Source organism: Ricinus communis, chromosome 10 (assembly GCF_019578655.1).
Source record: "Ricinus communis isolate WT05 ecotype wild-type chromosome 10, ASM1957865v1, whole genome shotgun sequence".
In the NCBI taxonomy this organism is placed as follows: Eukaryota; Viridiplantae; Streptophyta; class Magnoliopsida; order Malpighiales; family Euphorbiaceae; genus Ricinus; species Ricinus communis.
The window spans coordinates 15,338,961-15,358,204 of record NC_063265.1 but is presented as its reverse complement, the minus strand read 5'-3'; the positions used below and the strand labels follow the sequence as shown (position 1 = coordinate 15,358,204).

The window sequence follows — 19,244 nt, the reverse complement described above, 5'->3', positions numbered from 1 at the left end:
TAAGATATGTTTTACACCAGTTGAACAACAATGAGAGATAATATTTTCCCTAGGAGTAACGGTTATTATTTTATAATTCGAACTTTATCGAGTTAAAAATGTATCATTTCTCTTATTGCAATTCTGCATCTGAAAATTATTAAATAATTAAAGAGTATATAGGAATAATAAAAACTAGCCCACGAATAAATTAATTCTAATCAATTTAGTTATAGTTTGAATTAAATATAATATTTTTTAATATTATTACTTTTTATTAATATTTGTATATTTTTTTACCATTCTCAACTTTCACCTTCTCAATTTAATTAATTCAGATTTTCAGTAACTAATCAATATTTAATATTCTTTGCTCCATTTTCTATCTTATTTTTATAATCTTTTACATGTAAGTATAAATTTCTCATTGTTTAAAATTCAAATTCTTAGTAATTAATTAATATTTAGTATCTTTCAACCCATGTCTTATCTTATTTTTAAAATTTCTTATAAGCTTAATTGTTAAATAAATTCTGAATTTTGCAGCTTGTTGTCAAATCTGAATTTTATACGCAATTTTAAATTTTTAATATCAACATTATATTTTAACATTGATTTTAATTTTATCATTCAATTAAATTATCTGTCGAATTTGCTAGCTAGGTGTAAGCTCCGGTAACAACAAAACGGAATTGAGTCAATATCAGAATTGATGACTCATTTCCGTTACTAAAATATTAATATTTAAATATATAAATTAAATCTTTTTTTTTAATTTTTGAGTTTCATTAATTTTATATATTTAAATAACAATATTTTAATGGTAATAGTGTTGACTCAATTTCTTATTTTTATTATTATCGTCGAAGTTCACGCCACACCAATAAATTTTGTTAATAAAACTGAAATTAAAATCGAAATCAGTTTTAACATTATAATTTAAACAGTACATACTAGATTTGATAACAAGTGCAATGTATAGAATTTTTTTGGTAATTAAACCTTTCTTATACAACATTCTAGATTTTTTATTAATTAAAAATTAAACTTGATCCATAATTAAAATAAAATAAATACAATTAAAAAGTATAAAAAGGATGTAACTTAAATTTTAAAAATTATATATATAATTTTTGTCTACAGTCATAGAACTCTTCTAGTTTGTATCTGAGCAATCAATATGCTCCATTTTGTAATTATTTTAAATCACATATCAATTTTTTCAGTGACTATTAAATCTAATTACAGAAACATCAAAAACATTTCTTACTATTAAAATCAATTAAATATCCAGTAAATTTCATAAAAATATCTAAAAAATTGAAAAGATATTATTACAAACTCCATAAACTAAATAAGTGAAGAGAAAGAGAACAGTTTAGACAGTTTGAGGAGATAACATTTTCTGCAAAACTAACTTTTATACGACTCACAAGAACTTTTAGAAAAAAAAAAAAAAAAACCTTTCTGTTTCATGTGACTAAAATTAAACTAAAACTAAATGTTGGACGTAATTTATTGATAATTCAGTCAATAAAATGAGCTATTAATAAAATAATCAAAAAATGATCTAATTTTCAAAATAATTATAAAAATGATTAGAAAATATTAGACTAAATTTTCCGACCACTTACTCGAATAACTAAATCAATAAAAAATATGGCTTATAGTATAATAAATATATAAAATAGTATATATCTGTAATAGTTTCTTATATAGATGTTGACGATTTTTTCGTTTTATTTTAAAAAAAACTTCATAGATCTACATCGTCCTAATTGTACTAGGATTTGTCTTCTTAACTCTTAGTAAAATTCTAGATCGGATCGGCCTCTTCAATTAGATGTCTGATCATGATGCAATTTTTTAAGACTCTATACTGTAATAGAATATAGATCTGGTCAATTCCATCTTTTTCTATTGTGAGAAGCTGATTTATAATACTTTACTATCAATTATTTTTATAAATTTTATATAAGAGGATTAAAAAAAAACTAATAAAAAATGAGAAGACAAATCAAACAGCTCAGTAATTTGTTTTCAAATAGTTATTATTCAATGTATTAATTTACAGGCTATATTGCATTCTTCTTTATCAATATAATAATTTATTTTCAATTCTATGCATGTGCCACATGCAAGGAAAGGTCCTTCATTATTTTTCCATGGACCGGCATCATGGGTCGATGGTTTTCACTGGAATCATTTTGATTGCAGGGATAATGACATTTTGCATTGGAAAATGTTAGATATGATTATTTCAATTAATTTACTTTTCAATTAAAAGACTAGATAATTGAAATTCTAAAAGAACTTTGATATATAATAGTTAAATGTCATCATCTATCATCTATATCTAGAAGAATTCTCTGTTAAAGAAGAATATATATATTTAGAAGCATTCTATTAATGCAGGCATTTGCCAATCATGAATAGTTATAACGTTTCTTTTGTCCTTAGTGCTATTAAAAAATGTTGGCCGATATCAGCAAATTCTAAGGTCAAATTATGCTTGTATATGGTAGAATTTACATATATGCATGGCCTGTTTCAAGATTAAAATAATGATCGATAGATGCATATTTACGAACAATATCTAATGAATATTTGCTGTTTCTTTAATAATAGCCCACAATTTAAAGTTCCATAATTCGCAAGTTACCCTTTTCGTTTCTGAAAAGAAAACTTTCATTCTACCAAGAAAGAAGATCACATAATGGAAAGAAATCTTTTTTTAGAACAAGAATTCAATCGAAAGAAACCTCAGGAGAAGGAAGATTAACTCAGAAATACTAAAGATGTTGAAACAAAAACTAGACAATATAGCAGACAGCTTCTTATAGATATGCCTTGGAATCAATCATGAAGATTTTGACCCAATTATTTTATTAGGCTATTAACAATTAGCAGTCATTTACTAACCACTGTGTTGGTTACTACTATTAATTTTTTAAGATTATAATTGATTAATAATTCAATCCAAAGTTGGTTTTTAACTGAGATTTAACTCCAACTGCACTCTTAGACCAAGTCTCAACATTAATCGACCTGTCATTAGCATGCATTCAGTATCATAAATGTTTTTCTTTCCCATATAAATCTTAACTTGTCGTGTACTTCTAAAACGATCTCATCTTTTTCAGTAGATTAAGACTCTAATTTCTCAATTTTCTGCATCTTATAATTAGAGAAAGTCATTATATTCACCATTTTCTACTGTACATCGTTATCATATATTACCCTTTGTCTCTATTCAATTGAAACATAGCTAACAACAACTCAATTGTGTTATTCACCTGCATCTTATAAAAACCCTATTCGCCTCTCTTCTTTATTTTTTTTTTCACTTTTTTATTTTTTTTTATATTAAAATTTCATTTTTTCATTCATCGTCGGTGGTCCTTTTTTTCTTCTTTTTTGTTATTAATTAATTTTAATAAATAAATATTAGTTCCTTTTTAGGAGTTTTATAGTTTTTCATTTGGAAATTTTGAGTTCTTCTTCTATAGAAGTTTTATGATCCCCCGTTACAAGGGTGTCGAGTTCTCTATTTAGAAATGGTGAAAAGAAAAAAAGGTCAAATCCAACATCCTTCCCACAATCTCATCGACCTCACGGTCAAAATTAAAGTTTATACGCCGCGCATAATTACAATATCCTCCTATCATCATGATTGATGATTATTATGTGTAGATTTCTTTATTTGTATTTTTTAATGTTTGATGTTTATTTTTATTTTTATATTAAGATATACTTATCAATTTTCATTAATAGAATACTATATTTCTTCTAAAAAAACATACTCTATATAATTTAAAGATTCAAATTAAAAATTATATGATTCAAGTCATGCAAATGAGTGGCAAATTCTAATTTTAGTTTAACTAAAAAAAAATCATAAGGTATATATATATATATATATATATAAGCGAGTTGAGTGAAAAACTAGTGGTATACTAAGTCTAACTGAAATAATATATTTTTCTTACTAAACCCATATAAGTTGACTTGTTCAAAGTCAAGCTCACAATATAAGACTTGTACCACCGTCAATGTAAAACCATTTACTTGATGCAGGATCTATTTGTATCCCGAGTATTAATCACAAATTCTGAAGCACCATACCAATTATATTGCAATGGCCTGCCAACCTCACTTTGTCCTAGTCCCACTAATGGCACAAGGTCATATGATTCCTGTAATAGACATGGCTAGACTCATTGCAGAAAAAGGTGTGATTGTAAGCTTGATGACTACTCCTTACAATGCATCAAGATTTGATAGAATCATTTATAGAGCAGAAGAATCAGGTCTTCCAATTCGTCTTGTGCAAATCCCATTTCCCTGTCAAGAAGTTGGTCTTCCTATTGGCTACGAAAATCTTGATACTCTTCCTTCAAGAGACCTACTCAAGAAATTCTTTACTGCACTCGCTAAGCTACAACAACCATTAGAATCCATTCTTGAACATGCTACTCCTCCTCCAAGTTGTATCATATCAGATAAGTGTCTTTCTTGGACTTCAAGAACCGCTCAAAGGTTCAATATTCCACGAATTGTTTTTCATGGGATGTCTTGTTTTTCTTTGTTAAGTTCTCATAATGTAAGATTTAGCAATGCACATCTTTCCGTCTCGTCCGACTCAGAACCTTTTCTAGTTCCAAATATGCCTCAGAGTTTTCAGGTTACAAGGTGTCAACTACCAGGATCATTCGTTAGCTTACCGGATATAGATGATGTCCGAAACAAAATGCAAGAAGCTGAATCAACAGCATTTGGAGTGGTGGTAAACAGCTTCAATGAGCTTGAAAATGGTTGCGCTGAGGCATATGAAAAAGCGATAAAGAAAAAAGTATGGTGCATTGGACCAGTTTCTTTGTGCAACAGACGGAACCTAGACAAGTTTGAAAGAGGCAACAAAGCTTCAATTGATGAAAAACAATGCCTAGAGTGGCTCGACTCAAAGAAACCGAGGTCAGTTATTTATGCTTGTCTTGGTAGCTTATGTAGATTAGAACCATCACAGCTGATAGAACTAGGTTTAGGCTTGGAAGCATCAAAGAAACCATTTATCTGGGTAGCAAAAACTGGTGAGAAAACATCAGAACTAGAGGAATGGTTTTTGAAAGAAAAATTCGAAGAAAGGATCAAAGGAAGAGGACTGTTGATCAAAGGTTGGGCTCCTCAGGTTCTAATCTTGTCACATCCAGCAATTGGAGGGTTCTTAACTCATTGTGGTTGGAATTCAACAATAGAAGGCGTGTGCTCTGGAATTCCAATGATAACATGGCCTCTTTTCGCCGAACAATTCTTTAATGAGAAGTTAGTTGTGGAGATCTTAAAGATTGGTGTTAGGGTTGGCGTTGAAGTTCCTGTAAGATGGGGAGAGGAGGAGAAAGTTGGGGTTTTAGTGAAGAAAGATGAAGTAGAGAAAGCTGTTAATACGTTAATGAATGGAGGAGAAGAAGGAGAAAAGAGAAGGAATAAAGCTAGTGAGCTTGGAGATAAGGCAAGAAAGGCAATGGAACTAGGTGGACTTTCTCATTTCAATCTGTCACTCTTAATCCAAGAAGTTCTTCATGAAGCAACACAGCTCAAGAAAAGGGAGAGACGATAAATTTAGACTCACATATATTATGATTGTATATGTGTTAATTTCTTGAAGAGAAGCCAAGTTTCAGATACTTCAAGTTTAATTATGAGTGAATATTTCTTGTATGTGTGTTGTAATTCATCTATAATGGATTCGTAATATGATACTGCAATTAAATCATGTTGTAATACGATAGCTGAGTCATGATTTCAGTGCGAGACTAGAGAAAATTACAGTATGTACATCATTTTCTTATACGATACATATTAATAAGCCATAACCATGCATAAATCATAGTACTGAGGAGTTGCATGACTGTAGGGTGTAGTACACCAGCACCAGGAGTAGCCAGCCAGAAAGCCTGGAGAACAATCAGATTCTGAATATTCCAGGGAAGGAGACAACAATTTTATCTTGGAGGATCATGTCCTTGACAGCATGAGGAGGAGAAGAAAGAAGACACTAAGCCCCATCATAATTTGAATGGCCTCTCTATAAAAATATGCCTAATTTGTCTGCACCACGCACTCTCCCATCCTAGTAGTATTAGTATAGGCTTGATCTCTGCCAAAACCTTGTTTGTTAATATCAACCTCCAAAATCATCCTCCAGAACCCCGAGCCAGATGATGCCCGTGAATTGCACCCCAGCTTTCAGAAGCCAAAACATCACAAACTCCAATATTGACCGCAAAAGCCTGATTCTTCCAGTGCAACTTGAGAGGACCTCACAATTCCACGTGCACGCTCTGCCACTACTTTCCTTCGTTACCCCATCGATGAACTTTCTTTGTATAATAATAATAATAATAATAATAATAATAATAATAATAATATATTAATTTAGAAAAATTCTAATAATAAATAACTATTACAGGAAAGAAAGGAAAAAAATTGGAAAGAAAAGTACTTTTTTTAATTTTATTCTTCTGGCATCAAAGAAAAGTATTTAAACCATATCATCCTTGTTTAGTGACTCAAAAGGAAGGAAAGAAAAATAGTTATTTTAAATCATATAAATTCTAGGAAATTGAGGGGTTTTATTTTAATGCTTTAGTAGTCAAATAATTTGACACTTTTCAGATTTAAATTTGAATATTATATATATATATATATAGTTTCTGAAATATGTGACAATTATTGTCTTCCATGGTTGCAAGGTATGCACATAAGATAAGATTTATGAATTTAATTTCCTTGCTCTTGTATGATGTCCAATTAAGATTATTACAGGTTAACAACCGCTACTATCCTATTCAGCAGATGGACCATATAAAGGGAACGATCCCCAGGCCTGCAACTTTTCCAAGGAGTAGAGGCAACGTGACGAAATTGTGCAACCACATTTGGGAAAGCAAAGTTAACCAAGTATGTAATGTGAAAATATAAAACAATCATGACATTGTTATCTAGTTTTGATGTATATAGTATAATGAATAGAAAAACAGTATATGTATATATAAGTGTCTAATATTTTGGTACTAGGTAATTGATACATATTTTATTATTTAAAATTAATAAATATGTGTCGATAATCTATCAGTTTAGTATATAAGTGAGGATATATGCCGAACTTAGATAAATAATGTTTAAAATTATATGTTTATTCAAATAGGGGACTAAAGCTTTTTCTTATTTCAGAGATTTTTACAGAATCATAGAAAAGCGCATGATAAATTTTGTTTTTACATTCCTTTTTCTTTTACTATTTATTTTTATTTATATGGTATTTATCGGAATTGTATTATAATATCTTTTGATATCTTATTGGTGTTCTTTAATATATTTTTATTGCCATTAAATATATTTTCAAATTTAATTCTAATTATATCTTTATATATCTTAAACTACGTTTGATATATTTTTTTATATATTATGGTATATTTTTTGAAATACATGTCTTAAGAAAGATGATATAAAAAATAATAAAAGATTGATATATCCAAGAATCTAATACACCAAATTTAAACTTTTCAACAAATAACTCATTAAATTCGTATCAAAGGGTCAAATACACCTAATTTAACAATAATATTTAGTTTATTAATTTATTGATATATTATCTAATGACGCGCTATACAAGAGCAAGTTTGAAAAGATTTAAAATTCAAATTTAATTGACCTAAAAATGATAAGTTCTAGTCGTATTTATTAAGAAAGTTGAAATTTAACTTATTTAATTTTTAAAAAGTTGAAATTGAGTTATTTAACACTTGTTATTTTTTGGTAAATTAAAAATATAAGAATTGAGTTTCGCAGGTTAAGATTCCTAATTAGACCCTTAGACAACAATTTGTTAACATATCAAAATCCAATCAAATTCAATTCATGTACTAAAGGAATTCTAGTGTCTAATATCATTAATTTTTCAAGCTTATAATTGGTGTGATGAATTCAACTGGTAAACAGTCGTATCACAAATTGGTGGGTACAGATTGATGGTTTTAGTTTAGTCCAATTATGACAACACCACTCATCCTTGCTATAAAACTGCCTTCAATTCTACATAAAGCAAAAGGATAAACTCCTTCTAATTGCCCATTAATTGATTATTAGGTTTCCTCATGTTCTTTTCTGCTTCCTAATCGAACCCTTTCTTGCTTTTACAACTTTTATATATTTGTATTGATTTAAGGATTAAATATTTAAAGTTAGTTCCCAAATGCATCATATTTATACATTTTGTTTTCCCATACTTATTATAGTAAATAAATTAAAATGACTTGTAATTAACCAAAAGGAGATGATTTTAACGATTTTCAAGTTGGATTGAAAATACCCTTGAGTGTTAATCCATTATACAAATAATTAAAAGAAATTAATAGTTACACAAATAATTATGAGATTTACATTTTTTTAGTTTTATTCCGTTCTTCTATACTTTCAATTTTAAGAACAGACTGAAACTCTTATTTTAAATTTCAAAAAACATGGAATTTTAATTTGAAAAACACAATGGTCTTGCTAACATGACATCAAGTTTTTTAGATTTGAGATATAAATCTTAATTTGCAGCTAAAACCGATAAAAAATTGAAATAATTAGATAAAATAAAAAATAAAAAAATTTAGATATGATAGATTATATTTATAATTTATACCATTAATTTAAAATTAAATGGTTACATTTTTATTATAAATTCAAATTTAAAATATAAAAATACATAATTTTTATTGGATAATGAATATCAACTGCTGATTTTAAATTAATAGAAAAAATTATTTTAAAATAATCTATCATATGCAATTTAGACATGTGAGAATTTTAATTTTTTAAAAACTAGCATGATATTTTCGAGCAAGACTCAATTTTATACGATTTTTTAAGAAATATTAGTTACTGAGATTAGAAAAGTTTTTTAATTTATAGTTTCTAAATTTTAAAAACTATATTTATAGAAAATAAGTAAATTGGTACTTTCAGAAAAATAGAAATAAAGTCTGAACAATTAAAAAAATTAATAAATTAAATGAAAAGAATCCTAATTCTAAATCAGTTTTTTTGATAACCAAAAACAATTCTAAGTCTAAGTGCTTCAAATAGACAGGGAGTTATGGAAACGTAGAAAGCAATGCCACGTGTAAGCGAAGATGACAGCCGCAACCGCAAACATAGAAACTCGTCGCCGAAATTGATTCTCTTTCTCTTTTTCTCTTTTCTTTTCTCCTGACCGCCGCAATGTGTCGCTTTGCACTTAGTATATAATATATGTAGTTTTTTTTTTAATATATAAATATTAATGTTGATATGTAATTTATACTTTTGAATTTTTTTTTTTATATTTTCAAAAGATGTTTTATTATTAGTTTTAAGGAATATAAATATTTTAGTTAATATTAATTTCATAATTATTTTTCAAGTATTTTCATTGTTCTTTTTATAAAAGTTAAAAGTTTAAATATTCAAATTATAAAATATAAAATTAATTACATATGAATATTAATTAATGAAGAGTATTATCATATGAGATGGAGCTGACTTTTTTTATTTATTTCAATTATCATATTATTACATGAAGTAATATATTATTTTTTGATTAAATAAATATTTAAACTTTAAAAATAAATTAATATATTAACTAATAATTTAATTTTCAAATCAAATAACGAATTTATAATTTAAAAATCAATAATTATTATTTTTAATATTAATTTATATATAATAATAAACTAACAAATATTCTTTTATCTTATACAATATCTTGTTTTATTGTATTTTTTATTAAATTCTTATTATATATATTTACTTTAGTATGAGTTAGATTATATACATATAAATATTTGTTAAATGAAGAATCTAATTAAAATTTATAATTAAAATTATAACATTATTATAAAATACACAAATAAATAACTAATTTTATTTATTCGTTTTCAACTTTAAAACCTGCATGGCTGTTCAACCAATCAACCCTAATCCATATCTTTTAAAAAAATTATTTTTATTATTTAATTTCTTAAGTAATATATTTTGTTACTTGTTTAGCTAGGCCAATCTGAACTAAATATATCTCAGCATAATTAGGCATGTAATGAAACAGAAACAAGTCATTTTTTTTAACAAGCTTAAGTTTAATTTATTGTCATCAAAATAAATCCGAGCTAAATGTATCAAACTTAATCGAATTTAGTTGAGCGTAATCAAGTCTAAATAGATTCACTAAATATAGATTATAAATTAAAATTTCTCAGCAATTCACTAAAAGAAAAATTGTAACGCCTGCATTTTCTCATCATCCATGTTATGTGCATTTACATTTAATCATTGGGCATATGATGGTATATCAATGATATTTTTATTTTATGAGAACAGATATATATTAATTATAAATAGAGAATAAGAAGCATGATATTAGATTATTAATTTAGATAAGTTGATTAAGTACTCGGGTTATGTGTATTAAGCCTTAATACTTAATTGAACCAATAGTTGAAGGTTGGGTAAATAGATTGGACTTAAAAGATATAATTAAAAGTTAGTACCTATATATGGTTAGTAAGAATTAATTTAGGGTGATAAAAATAGTTTAGTAGGTGGTGGCATTAAGAGAGGAATATTGAAAATTGGAACCATGAGCAAGCTCATTTTACCTCTTCATTTCTCTAAAATTCGTACATGGCCAAAAACACAAAATTTGGAATAAGAGAGAGGAGTGGAATACCTAGAAAAACTTAAGATTAAGATAAGATTTTGCCAACCATTGAAGGAGCCAAGCTAAAGCTAAAGTATTTAAGCATATTAGCAACCCAAAAACTGAAATTGGTAAGTTGTTACTTGAGTGTTATTAATTTGTCATTAGGGTTCTTGATTACAAATTGGAAAAACTTCATTTGATGCTCTCATTGATTAATTAAAGGTCTGATTATCATGAATTAGTAGAGTATTGAATGATTGCATAAAGATTAAGCTTGATTTAAGTTTAAGTATGTTAAGATAGAAAACTGTCAAAATTCCAGCAATCTTGATGTTCTGTATTTTAGGCATAACATGAGTTATATAAGTCCAAATTAAGCTTAATTGGTATCTATGAAAAATTTAAAGAGTCCTCTATAACTTTGTAGTTTTATGATTTTGCTATTTTTGCCGTTTTGGTTGCTTAAATTGAGCAAACAGATTTCTGCTCGAGTACAACTAGCTGTATGACCCTTGCTCAGTAATTTGAAAATAATTAAATCTATAGAAGTCAGAATTGAGTAATTCTTCTTAGAGATCTTGAGACGTGAAACTAGACGCATATATACCTTGGTATGGTCCCTATAATCGAAATTATTATAGTTTTATATTTATTGATGTTAATTTGAGTTAAATTGGTATTTAACTAGATGGGAAATGTTTATAGGATATTAAAACAGTAATTGAGAGTCTTAGAGGAAGAGTTAGACATATGAATTAGAGAGGGAATAATCTTGTAATGCATTAGAACTCGCATTTACATGAATATTTGTAATATGCATGAAATGTGAATTGATGAATGTGTGTTCGGTACTGGAAAGGAAGTTGTGGAGAAATGAGGTTCTTATATGCTAAAGGAATAAGTATATTTTGAGTAAGTAAATAGTTAATATTTGCTATGTTCATATATTTAATCAAATATTCCGCAAATGGTTGCGCTTTGCTTAATATTGTTTATGTTTGAGATGGAAATGATTAGTGTTGAGGTGGAACAATTGTTATTGCTGAAATATGATATAAGTGAAATGATTGAATTGTGATGTTAAGTGCATATGTGCATGTGAATGGTGGATTCCCCGTGAAAAAATATATATATATATATAAAGCCTTGGGAGGCTAAAGCCTAGAGAGGCTATAAAAGTGTATAATAGCGAGAAACGCTCGTGATATGTGAGGATGAGGCGGAGCAGCACATTAAAGGGGATCCACAAGCCGAGAACTAACCATAATTGTTGAATTGTGTTTCTTCTATGATGGTTGTAATGAATTGAGTAGAATGGTATGACTTTATACCTAAACTAATGGAAAGTTATGTGATTGGAAATTGTATTAATAACGTGATATATTATGTTGATTATTTATTTCGGAGGCTCACCCCTTTCAAAATTTTTCTTTCGTTTGTATAAATAGTGCGCTGGTGGGTATGAATCTAGCTTTTTGATCAGTATTTTGTAAGTCTCGATGCATTTATGTATGCGATATATATGGAAGTTTGCCTTATAAGGCATAAGAAGATGTTTGTAATACTTGTTAAATGATATTTAAGTATAATCATATGTTTATATATTAATAACTTACTCTTCAACCTACCTAACTATCAGATGGTATATATTTACTTGCTTGTAATTATGTGATGGGGGTGTATAAAATACTCATTTTATAATTATAATATATTTACTAAAATTTTTGATTACATTCTATCAATTTCGATATTTATATAAAGTTAAATAATAAATTACCAATCATATATTTTACAAGTCAACTCACGAGCCGATGAATTAAGATTTCTATTATTCAAGCTTGATTTATTTTTTAAATAAGTCTCATTAACTGTATATTTTAATTTATTTACAGCTCTGAAGAATATGTTTAATAACAAGTAGTCTATAAATATACTATATATATATAGGTTAAAAGAGTTGATCAAATCGTGCAATTGAGTCCTCATATCTTTTAAAAAATAAATTAATGCTTTCCATCAATTTTAAATTTTAAGTATCTCAATTTTTAAAATTGAAACATTTTTTATTACCTTATCTTGAAAATATTTTAGAAATTAAAAAGTTGTTACATTTGAAATTTTTAGGATTAAAACAATAATAATCCTAAATAAAATAAAAGAATTTCGAACTCATGGAAAGAAAACATAAGTGCTATATAGCCAAAGAAGATATAAATTAACATATAATTTTGTAAGAAATTTAACCTAAAAATTAGGGTTCATGCATAGTGTTGTAGTACAAAGAGAAGAAGAAGTCCAAGTGGGTATAAAGGAATGCGATAGACTCGGCCGTTCTGAAGTCAGTTACGATAAGTGGAGAGTAATAAAATCCCATGCATCTCTATTAAGAATGATACTCTTTATTTCTATCATTTTTTCTATAACAGACGTTATGCCCAAAGTTGGTAGGACATAAAATATCACCCTTCTTTACAATGACCACTTAGCTAATCCCTCCTTCTCTGTCGTTTTTTTTTAAAAAGATTTCCTGTTAATTAATTAATATATGCTTAATTATCTGTTAATCCTCTTGTTCTTACATTTGAATTAATTATTCACCATCTTTCAATTTATTAAACCTACTGCTTGAACAGCAAAAGCAATAACAGCTTAAACAAGAACAAGAAAAAGGGTACTTGTAGCATACTGTACAAACTAAGAAAAAAAAGAAAAAAAAAAAGGAGATGTTCAGGCTGCACAAGACTAAGCCTGCAGCAAAATCAGGAGAAAGAATTGATTTCAAGTTTTCTCAGTTTAAAGTACATCAGGTAAATTAAACAAACATTACCCACTTTTTTAATTTGCTTGTTTGAAGATAATTTTATAAGCTTGTTTTTGTTTCTGTTCTTGTTTTTGCAAGTACTACACTAACAATGAGTAGAACAATGTGTATACATTAACAGGTGCCAAAAGGATGGGACAAGTTGTTTGTCTCTGTAATCTCAGTAGAGACTGGGAAAACTATTGCAAAGACTAGTAAAGCAGCTGTTAAGAATGGGAATTGTCAATGGATAGATACTGTATCAGAATCTATATGGATTGCATCACAAGATGGCCAGTCTTCTAAGGAGCTTGAAGATTGCCCTTATAAGCTTCTTGTTGCCATGGTAATCTCCTTCTTTCCTTTTTCGTTGCTTAGAACTGAGTTAGTTGAATTATAATAGGCTGTGAAATTGCAAGTTTGAGCCTAGTAGAAGCCCAATTAATAGAGAAAGAAACAAAAGAATTTTAAGTCAGTAGAAATAAGTTATGTTCTTATTGCTATTTTTGTTACTTGTTATGTAATTAGGCAAATGGAGATGACTAGTGGGTGAACTCTCACTTACATTTTGCATGACTATAGGGGTCAGCTAGATCTGGCATGCTTGGAGAGGCTATACTGAACATGGCAACATATATGAATTCAAGTGATTCTGTTCCTGTTTCATTTCCATTGAAAAAGTGCAATCATGGGACTATTTTACAAGTGAGTTCATAATTGTATTCTAGCTCTACCATTTATACTATCTGTTATTATTCATGTTTTGCAATGTAAATAGTCTAAGAAGTATTTGGAATAGCAGAATATTCTATCCTTGCAGTTGTTAGTACATTTCACTTAATTATAGCTTCCCTGTTTTTGCATGATAATAAGGATGAAGTAGAACAGATAGTATGTTTTTGCTTTTTCTATTTTACTACTGAATTTAGAGTTCTTGCATTGCAATAAATACTGGATCAGTCTAAGGCTTTGATGCTGTTTTATTCATCTGATTTGCAGCTCAAGATTCAATGCGTGACACCAAGAACAAATATTAGGTTAGAACATATGATGACAATTTCTTTTTCCCTTCCTTTTGAGAATTTATTGATATGCTCGTCTCATGAAAGAGTTTTCTGCATAGAATAATCAGGGATGCTGAATCAAAAGGAACAAATTCCAGCAAGGAAGATATCGATGCAGACTCTAAAAATTCAGAAATCAAGTCAGAGGAGTCTGATAATTCAATTGCAAAGGGTTCTAGATCTTACTCTAGTAGAGATTTGGGCTCCCTTACACATCAAGGAGATCAAGGAAGACAGGTATACATATGATGATCAATTCTTTTGCCTTACTTGATCGTACATCTTTGCTTGATTAAAATTCAAACAAGGTTTTAATGTCAAGCATGTTTTCAGGATTAACTTTGTTAGAGTTGCAAGCCTTTTTCACCATTTCCTTTTCTATTTTGGTCAAGGGAGGGGGAGAAGCAGTCCAGGACACTAGTTTTCCCGTTTCAGATTCACATCACAGCTATAATTCAGAAGAAATTTCCCTGGAAAGGGAAGAGCACAACCTGACTGCAGGACAAGAGTCAACTAGCTCCAAAGATAGTGTACCTCCGCGCAGTTCTAATGCTGACAATGCTTCTCAATCGTCTCATTCATCGTTTAATTCACGCATTACACATTCAGACAACCTTTCTCAGGATGAACCGCAAGAGTTTGCTGCACTATCTTTGAAAATTTCAGATTCTTCTAAGAGCTTACTTGAAGCTGCAGAAGATACTATCGAAGAGCTTCGAGGTGAAGCTAAGATGTGGGAGAGGAATGCCAGGAAGCTGATGCTTGATTTGGAATTGGTGAGAAAAGAGTACTCCGAACAGTCCAAAAACCAATTAAATTTGGCTATTGAGCTGTCAGCAGCTTGTGCAGAACGTGATGGATTGCAAAAGGAAGTTGAACAGTTGAAGCTATTGTTGGAGAAGACAATGAAAAAACCTTCAGGCTTGGAGGATTTAGAACTTCAAGATACAGGAGTAAATCGAATCATAAAGGAATTGGAAAACGAGATCAAATATCAGAAAGAGTCAAACGCTAATCTCACTCTGCAGTTGAATAGGAGTCAGGAATCAAATGCTGAACTTGTTTCTGTACTTCAGGAATTGGAAGCAACTGTAGAAAAGCAGAAAGCTGAAATAAAGAATGATCAGGCTGCAGAGAAGAATCAGGACTTAGTGCTCCAGATGCAACAGCTGCAAGAATCTGAAAAGTTTTTGCAAGCTAAAGTGCAAGAACTGGAAAAGGTACTGGAAAACAAAAACCAAAACTTAGAGAACGCGAGTTTGAGTGACCAAATTCTTGTAGATATTGAGACAGAATATGAAAGCAAGTTATCTGCTAAAGAGAAGGAAACAGTTAGCTTGAAAGCAAAGTTATCTGACACTCAGAAACAAAGGCACTGTTTAGCAGAATCGAAGTCCGCAGATGAAGCTGTTGGAAATCTGATGGAAGAAATTGAATCATTGAAAGCTAAACTGCAAGAGCTAGAAAGTGATTGCCAGGAACTAACAGAAGAAAATCTTGAGCTCCTAGTCAGGCTTAAGGAAATGAAGAAAAATTCTGCAGAAGAAGGTGTATCTTTGACAGCTACCAGGTTTGAAGTGAGTGATAATGACCCTGAAGAGAAGGTAAGGGAGAAAGTTCTCAAGGAGATTGAAACTGATCACAATCTTTCAATTCAAGAACTTGAGAATCTGAAACTCCATCTGGAACACAAAGTTAATGAACTGAGTAGGGAATTGAGTGAGAAAGGAGAGGTGATAGAAAGACTCGACGCTGGTTTGCTGTCAAAAGAAGAGCAGATTGAGAATCTTCACAGATATCAGAGAGAATTGGAAGAAAAATTTTCTTCTCTTCAAAAAGAAAAAAGTCAGCTAGAGGAAAATATGGAAATTGTCAGTGGAGAAAGTGATATTGCTATGAAATGCATGAACGCCTTGCAAAAGGATTTAACGGTTCTTAGCAGCAGTGTGAATAATCATGTTTCTGCCAATAAGGTTCTTGAAAGGAAAACTTCAGAGATAGAAAGTAGTAAACGTGAATTGGAGATTCATTTATCAGAGCTAGAGCAGGAAAATGAAGAGTTGTCAGCTTGCATAGCTGTCATGGAAGCTCAAATAAGGAATTTAACGGATGATAGAGAATCAATAGAATTGGAGCTGGAGAATTCCAAATCCAATGCAGTGATAATTCAAGATGAGATCGCAAGATTGAGAAATGAGACAGAGACACAAAAGAGGGATGCGAAACAGAAACTTGAAGAAATGAAAAATCGATGGTCAGAAGCTGAAGAAGAGCTTGAACATCTGAGAAGTGCAAATCCCAAGTTACAAGCTACTGCTGAGAGTCTCATGGAAGAATGCAGTTTACTTCAGAAATCAAACGGAGAGTTGAAAATGCGAAAGCTGGAATTGGAAGGGCAATGCAACCACTTGGAGACGAAATTAAGGGAATCGCACAGAAGTTTTTCTGATTGCTCAAAAAGAGTTAGTGTTTTGCAAGAAAGTATTTGTTCATTGTTGGAACAAAGTGCTTCGAAAGAGAGGAGCCTAAGTTCAGAACTGGATGCACTTCTAAAGGAAAATGAGAAGCAGAATAAGAAACTTAGTGTAGTAAACGAGATGTATATGGAGAAGATGGTTCTAGTTGAGAATCTTCAGCAAGAGATTGGAGACCTCACCAAGAAACTCTCTGCAACTCAAAATGAAAGAGAGAGGATAACATCTGATGCTGCCAACGAAGTATCCAAATTACGAGAAAACGTTGCTAAGGTAGAATCAGAACTGAATACCGTAAATATAGAATTCAAGATCAAGATTCAAGGTCTGACGAATGAGCTTGCTTCCTCCAAAGAAAGTCAAGAAATGCTAAAAGCTGATAATGGAAAAATGTTGAAGTTGTTGGAGAATTACAGATCACGTGAAGAAAATTTTAAGACTACTCTCAATGGTCTTGAATTAAATCTTACAGTTTCTGAATATGAGCGGCAGCAACTCATGGAAGAATGTAAAAATTTGAAGGCTCAGTTGCAGAAAATTGAATCTCTTGAGGATGAAGTTTTGGCTTTGAAGAATGAACTGAAAGCAATCAAGTCCGAGAAAGAGAAACTTGGAACTTCATTGAGACTAAAATCTGAAGAATGCGAAGAGCTGAAAACGGAGAAAATTTTATGCATCGATAAGATCACTGAATTGCAGAAGGAAGTTTCTGAATTAGAAGACTGCAAACAGGATAAATTTGCCTTACAAGAAAAGCTTCAACAGTTGGAGAGTGACCTTATAGCAAAAGAGGCATTATGCGAACAAGATGCAGAGCTTAAAAATCAGCTCAACCGAATCAAGAGAACAAACAAACAACTTCAGCAGCAGCATCAGCAACTTGAGGAAGAGAAACAAAAGTGCAGAACAAGAGCTCAATCTCTTGAAGAAGAGTTGATAATGATGAAGGATAAACAACGCAGCCTGCGCGAGTCGAGAAGTGTGAATTCTATTAGTAATCAACATCAAAGAGAAGTATGCATCAGCTTCTGCTTTAGCTTCATGAAAAAGTTTTATCTACTGTGATTTTGCCTATACATTTTCTGATTCCTCAGTTACATAAGTACTTTCTCTTTCCATATTGGTATCATTATAATGTTTTAACACATCTGTTTTTCTGCCGTTAAGTTGCTTGAGGATGAAGTATCCAAGTCTGTGGAAGTAAATAATGGATATAAACCTCAGGTTAAAAGGTGAGTATAATATGTCTCAGAATACAGGTTTCTTCTTCAACTCAATAGTTTTATGTGCTATTTCCTGAAATTTTTATATTCTGAAATTGGATTGGATGCAGGTTAACCTCCGAGGGTCGGAAGGGTTGGACAGGATCTCCAAGAAAATCAAAAGCAGAAGGCGAATTCGTGCCAAAAGAAAAGTTTGAACGAACAAAATCATCATTAGAGGCAGAGTTAAGAGATATTCGAGAGCGCTACTTCCACATGAGTCTCAAGTATGCTGAGGTAGAAGAAGAAAGGGAGGAGCTTGTAATGAAGCTCAAGGCAGCTAATAGTGGAAAGGGATGGTTCTAATGAATTACAAATCAATGATTTTTTTTATCTTTGTTTTTTTTCCAGATGATGAGCATTTCTCCTCTTACTTAACCTTCCAATTTCAGGCAACTTTTGTTGATATGAAATAATACAAAATTTGCTGAGAGAATATCCTGCAGGAATATCTGATGAAGTTGCAGTGCCAACAGAATCAAATAAAAGGGTCTCTTCCTGTACATGAATTTGATTTACATATATAGTTAAGGCTTTCTCTTTATGCAGGTGTATTTCTTTTGATGAATAACATAGTTTACTGAATGCTTGTCTAGTGCTTTACATTGTAGTCTGTTATTGGACTAGGAAGAGGAATACACAATTAGGCATGAGTAGTTGTCATAGGTGGTTTTGGTATCAAATAATATTCTCACACACTTTCCAAGATACCCATAAATAATTTTCACATTCCCTTTTCAAAATCACTCCTTCATCTGCTTGACTAAAATTTAGGATATGATATGGAAATCTTTTACCTTTAGTCCTTTTCTTTCCTTCCTTGTCCTTCTATGATCTATTTTACATCTCAATCCATCATAATTAGTATTTAGTTTACTTATATATTTCATATTGCAAAAGGGTCCTTTTGAATTGGTGTTGTTAGCTAAATTAGTAATG

The 19,244-nt window shown here is 30.1% G+C and overlaps 2 protein-coding genes across 3 annotated transcripts; both read left to right on the top strand.

Annotated features, from left to right (window-relative positions):
* The first annotated feature begins 4,076 nt into the window (after positions 1–4,076).
* On the top strand, positions 4,077–5,814 carry LOC8283938 (UDP-glycosyltransferase 73D1). Its single transcript, XM_002519376.3, has one exon. It carries the CDS (start codon positions 4,118–4,120, stop codon positions 5,594–5,596), a length of 1,479 nt encoding a protein of 492 aa, XP_002519422.2. The 5' UTR covers positions 4,077–4,117; the 3' UTR covers positions 5,597–5,814.
* A 7,371-nt stretch (positions 5,815–13,185) lies between these two features.
* Positions 13,186–18,986, top strand: LOC8283939 (myosin-11). Of its 2 annotated transcripts, none has more exons than XM_048379904.1 (8): positions 13,186–13,512; positions 13,648–13,851; positions 14,088–14,210; positions 14,505–14,542; positions 14,638–14,806; positions 14,962–18,057; positions 18,211–18,275; positions 18,377–18,986. In XM_048379904.1, exons 1-8 carry the CDS (start codon positions 13,429–13,431, stop codon positions 18,609–18,611), a joined length of 4,014 nt encoding a protein of 1,337 aa, XP_048235861.1. In that variant the 5' UTR covers positions 13,186–13,428; the 3' UTR covers positions 18,612–18,986. The 2 variants fall into 2 exon arrangements, with proteins under 2 accessions (XP_048235861.1, XP_048235860.1); XM_048379903.1 differs by having other exon boundaries at positions 14,629–14,806.
* The last annotated feature ends 258 nt before the right edge of the window (positions 18,987–19,244 follow it).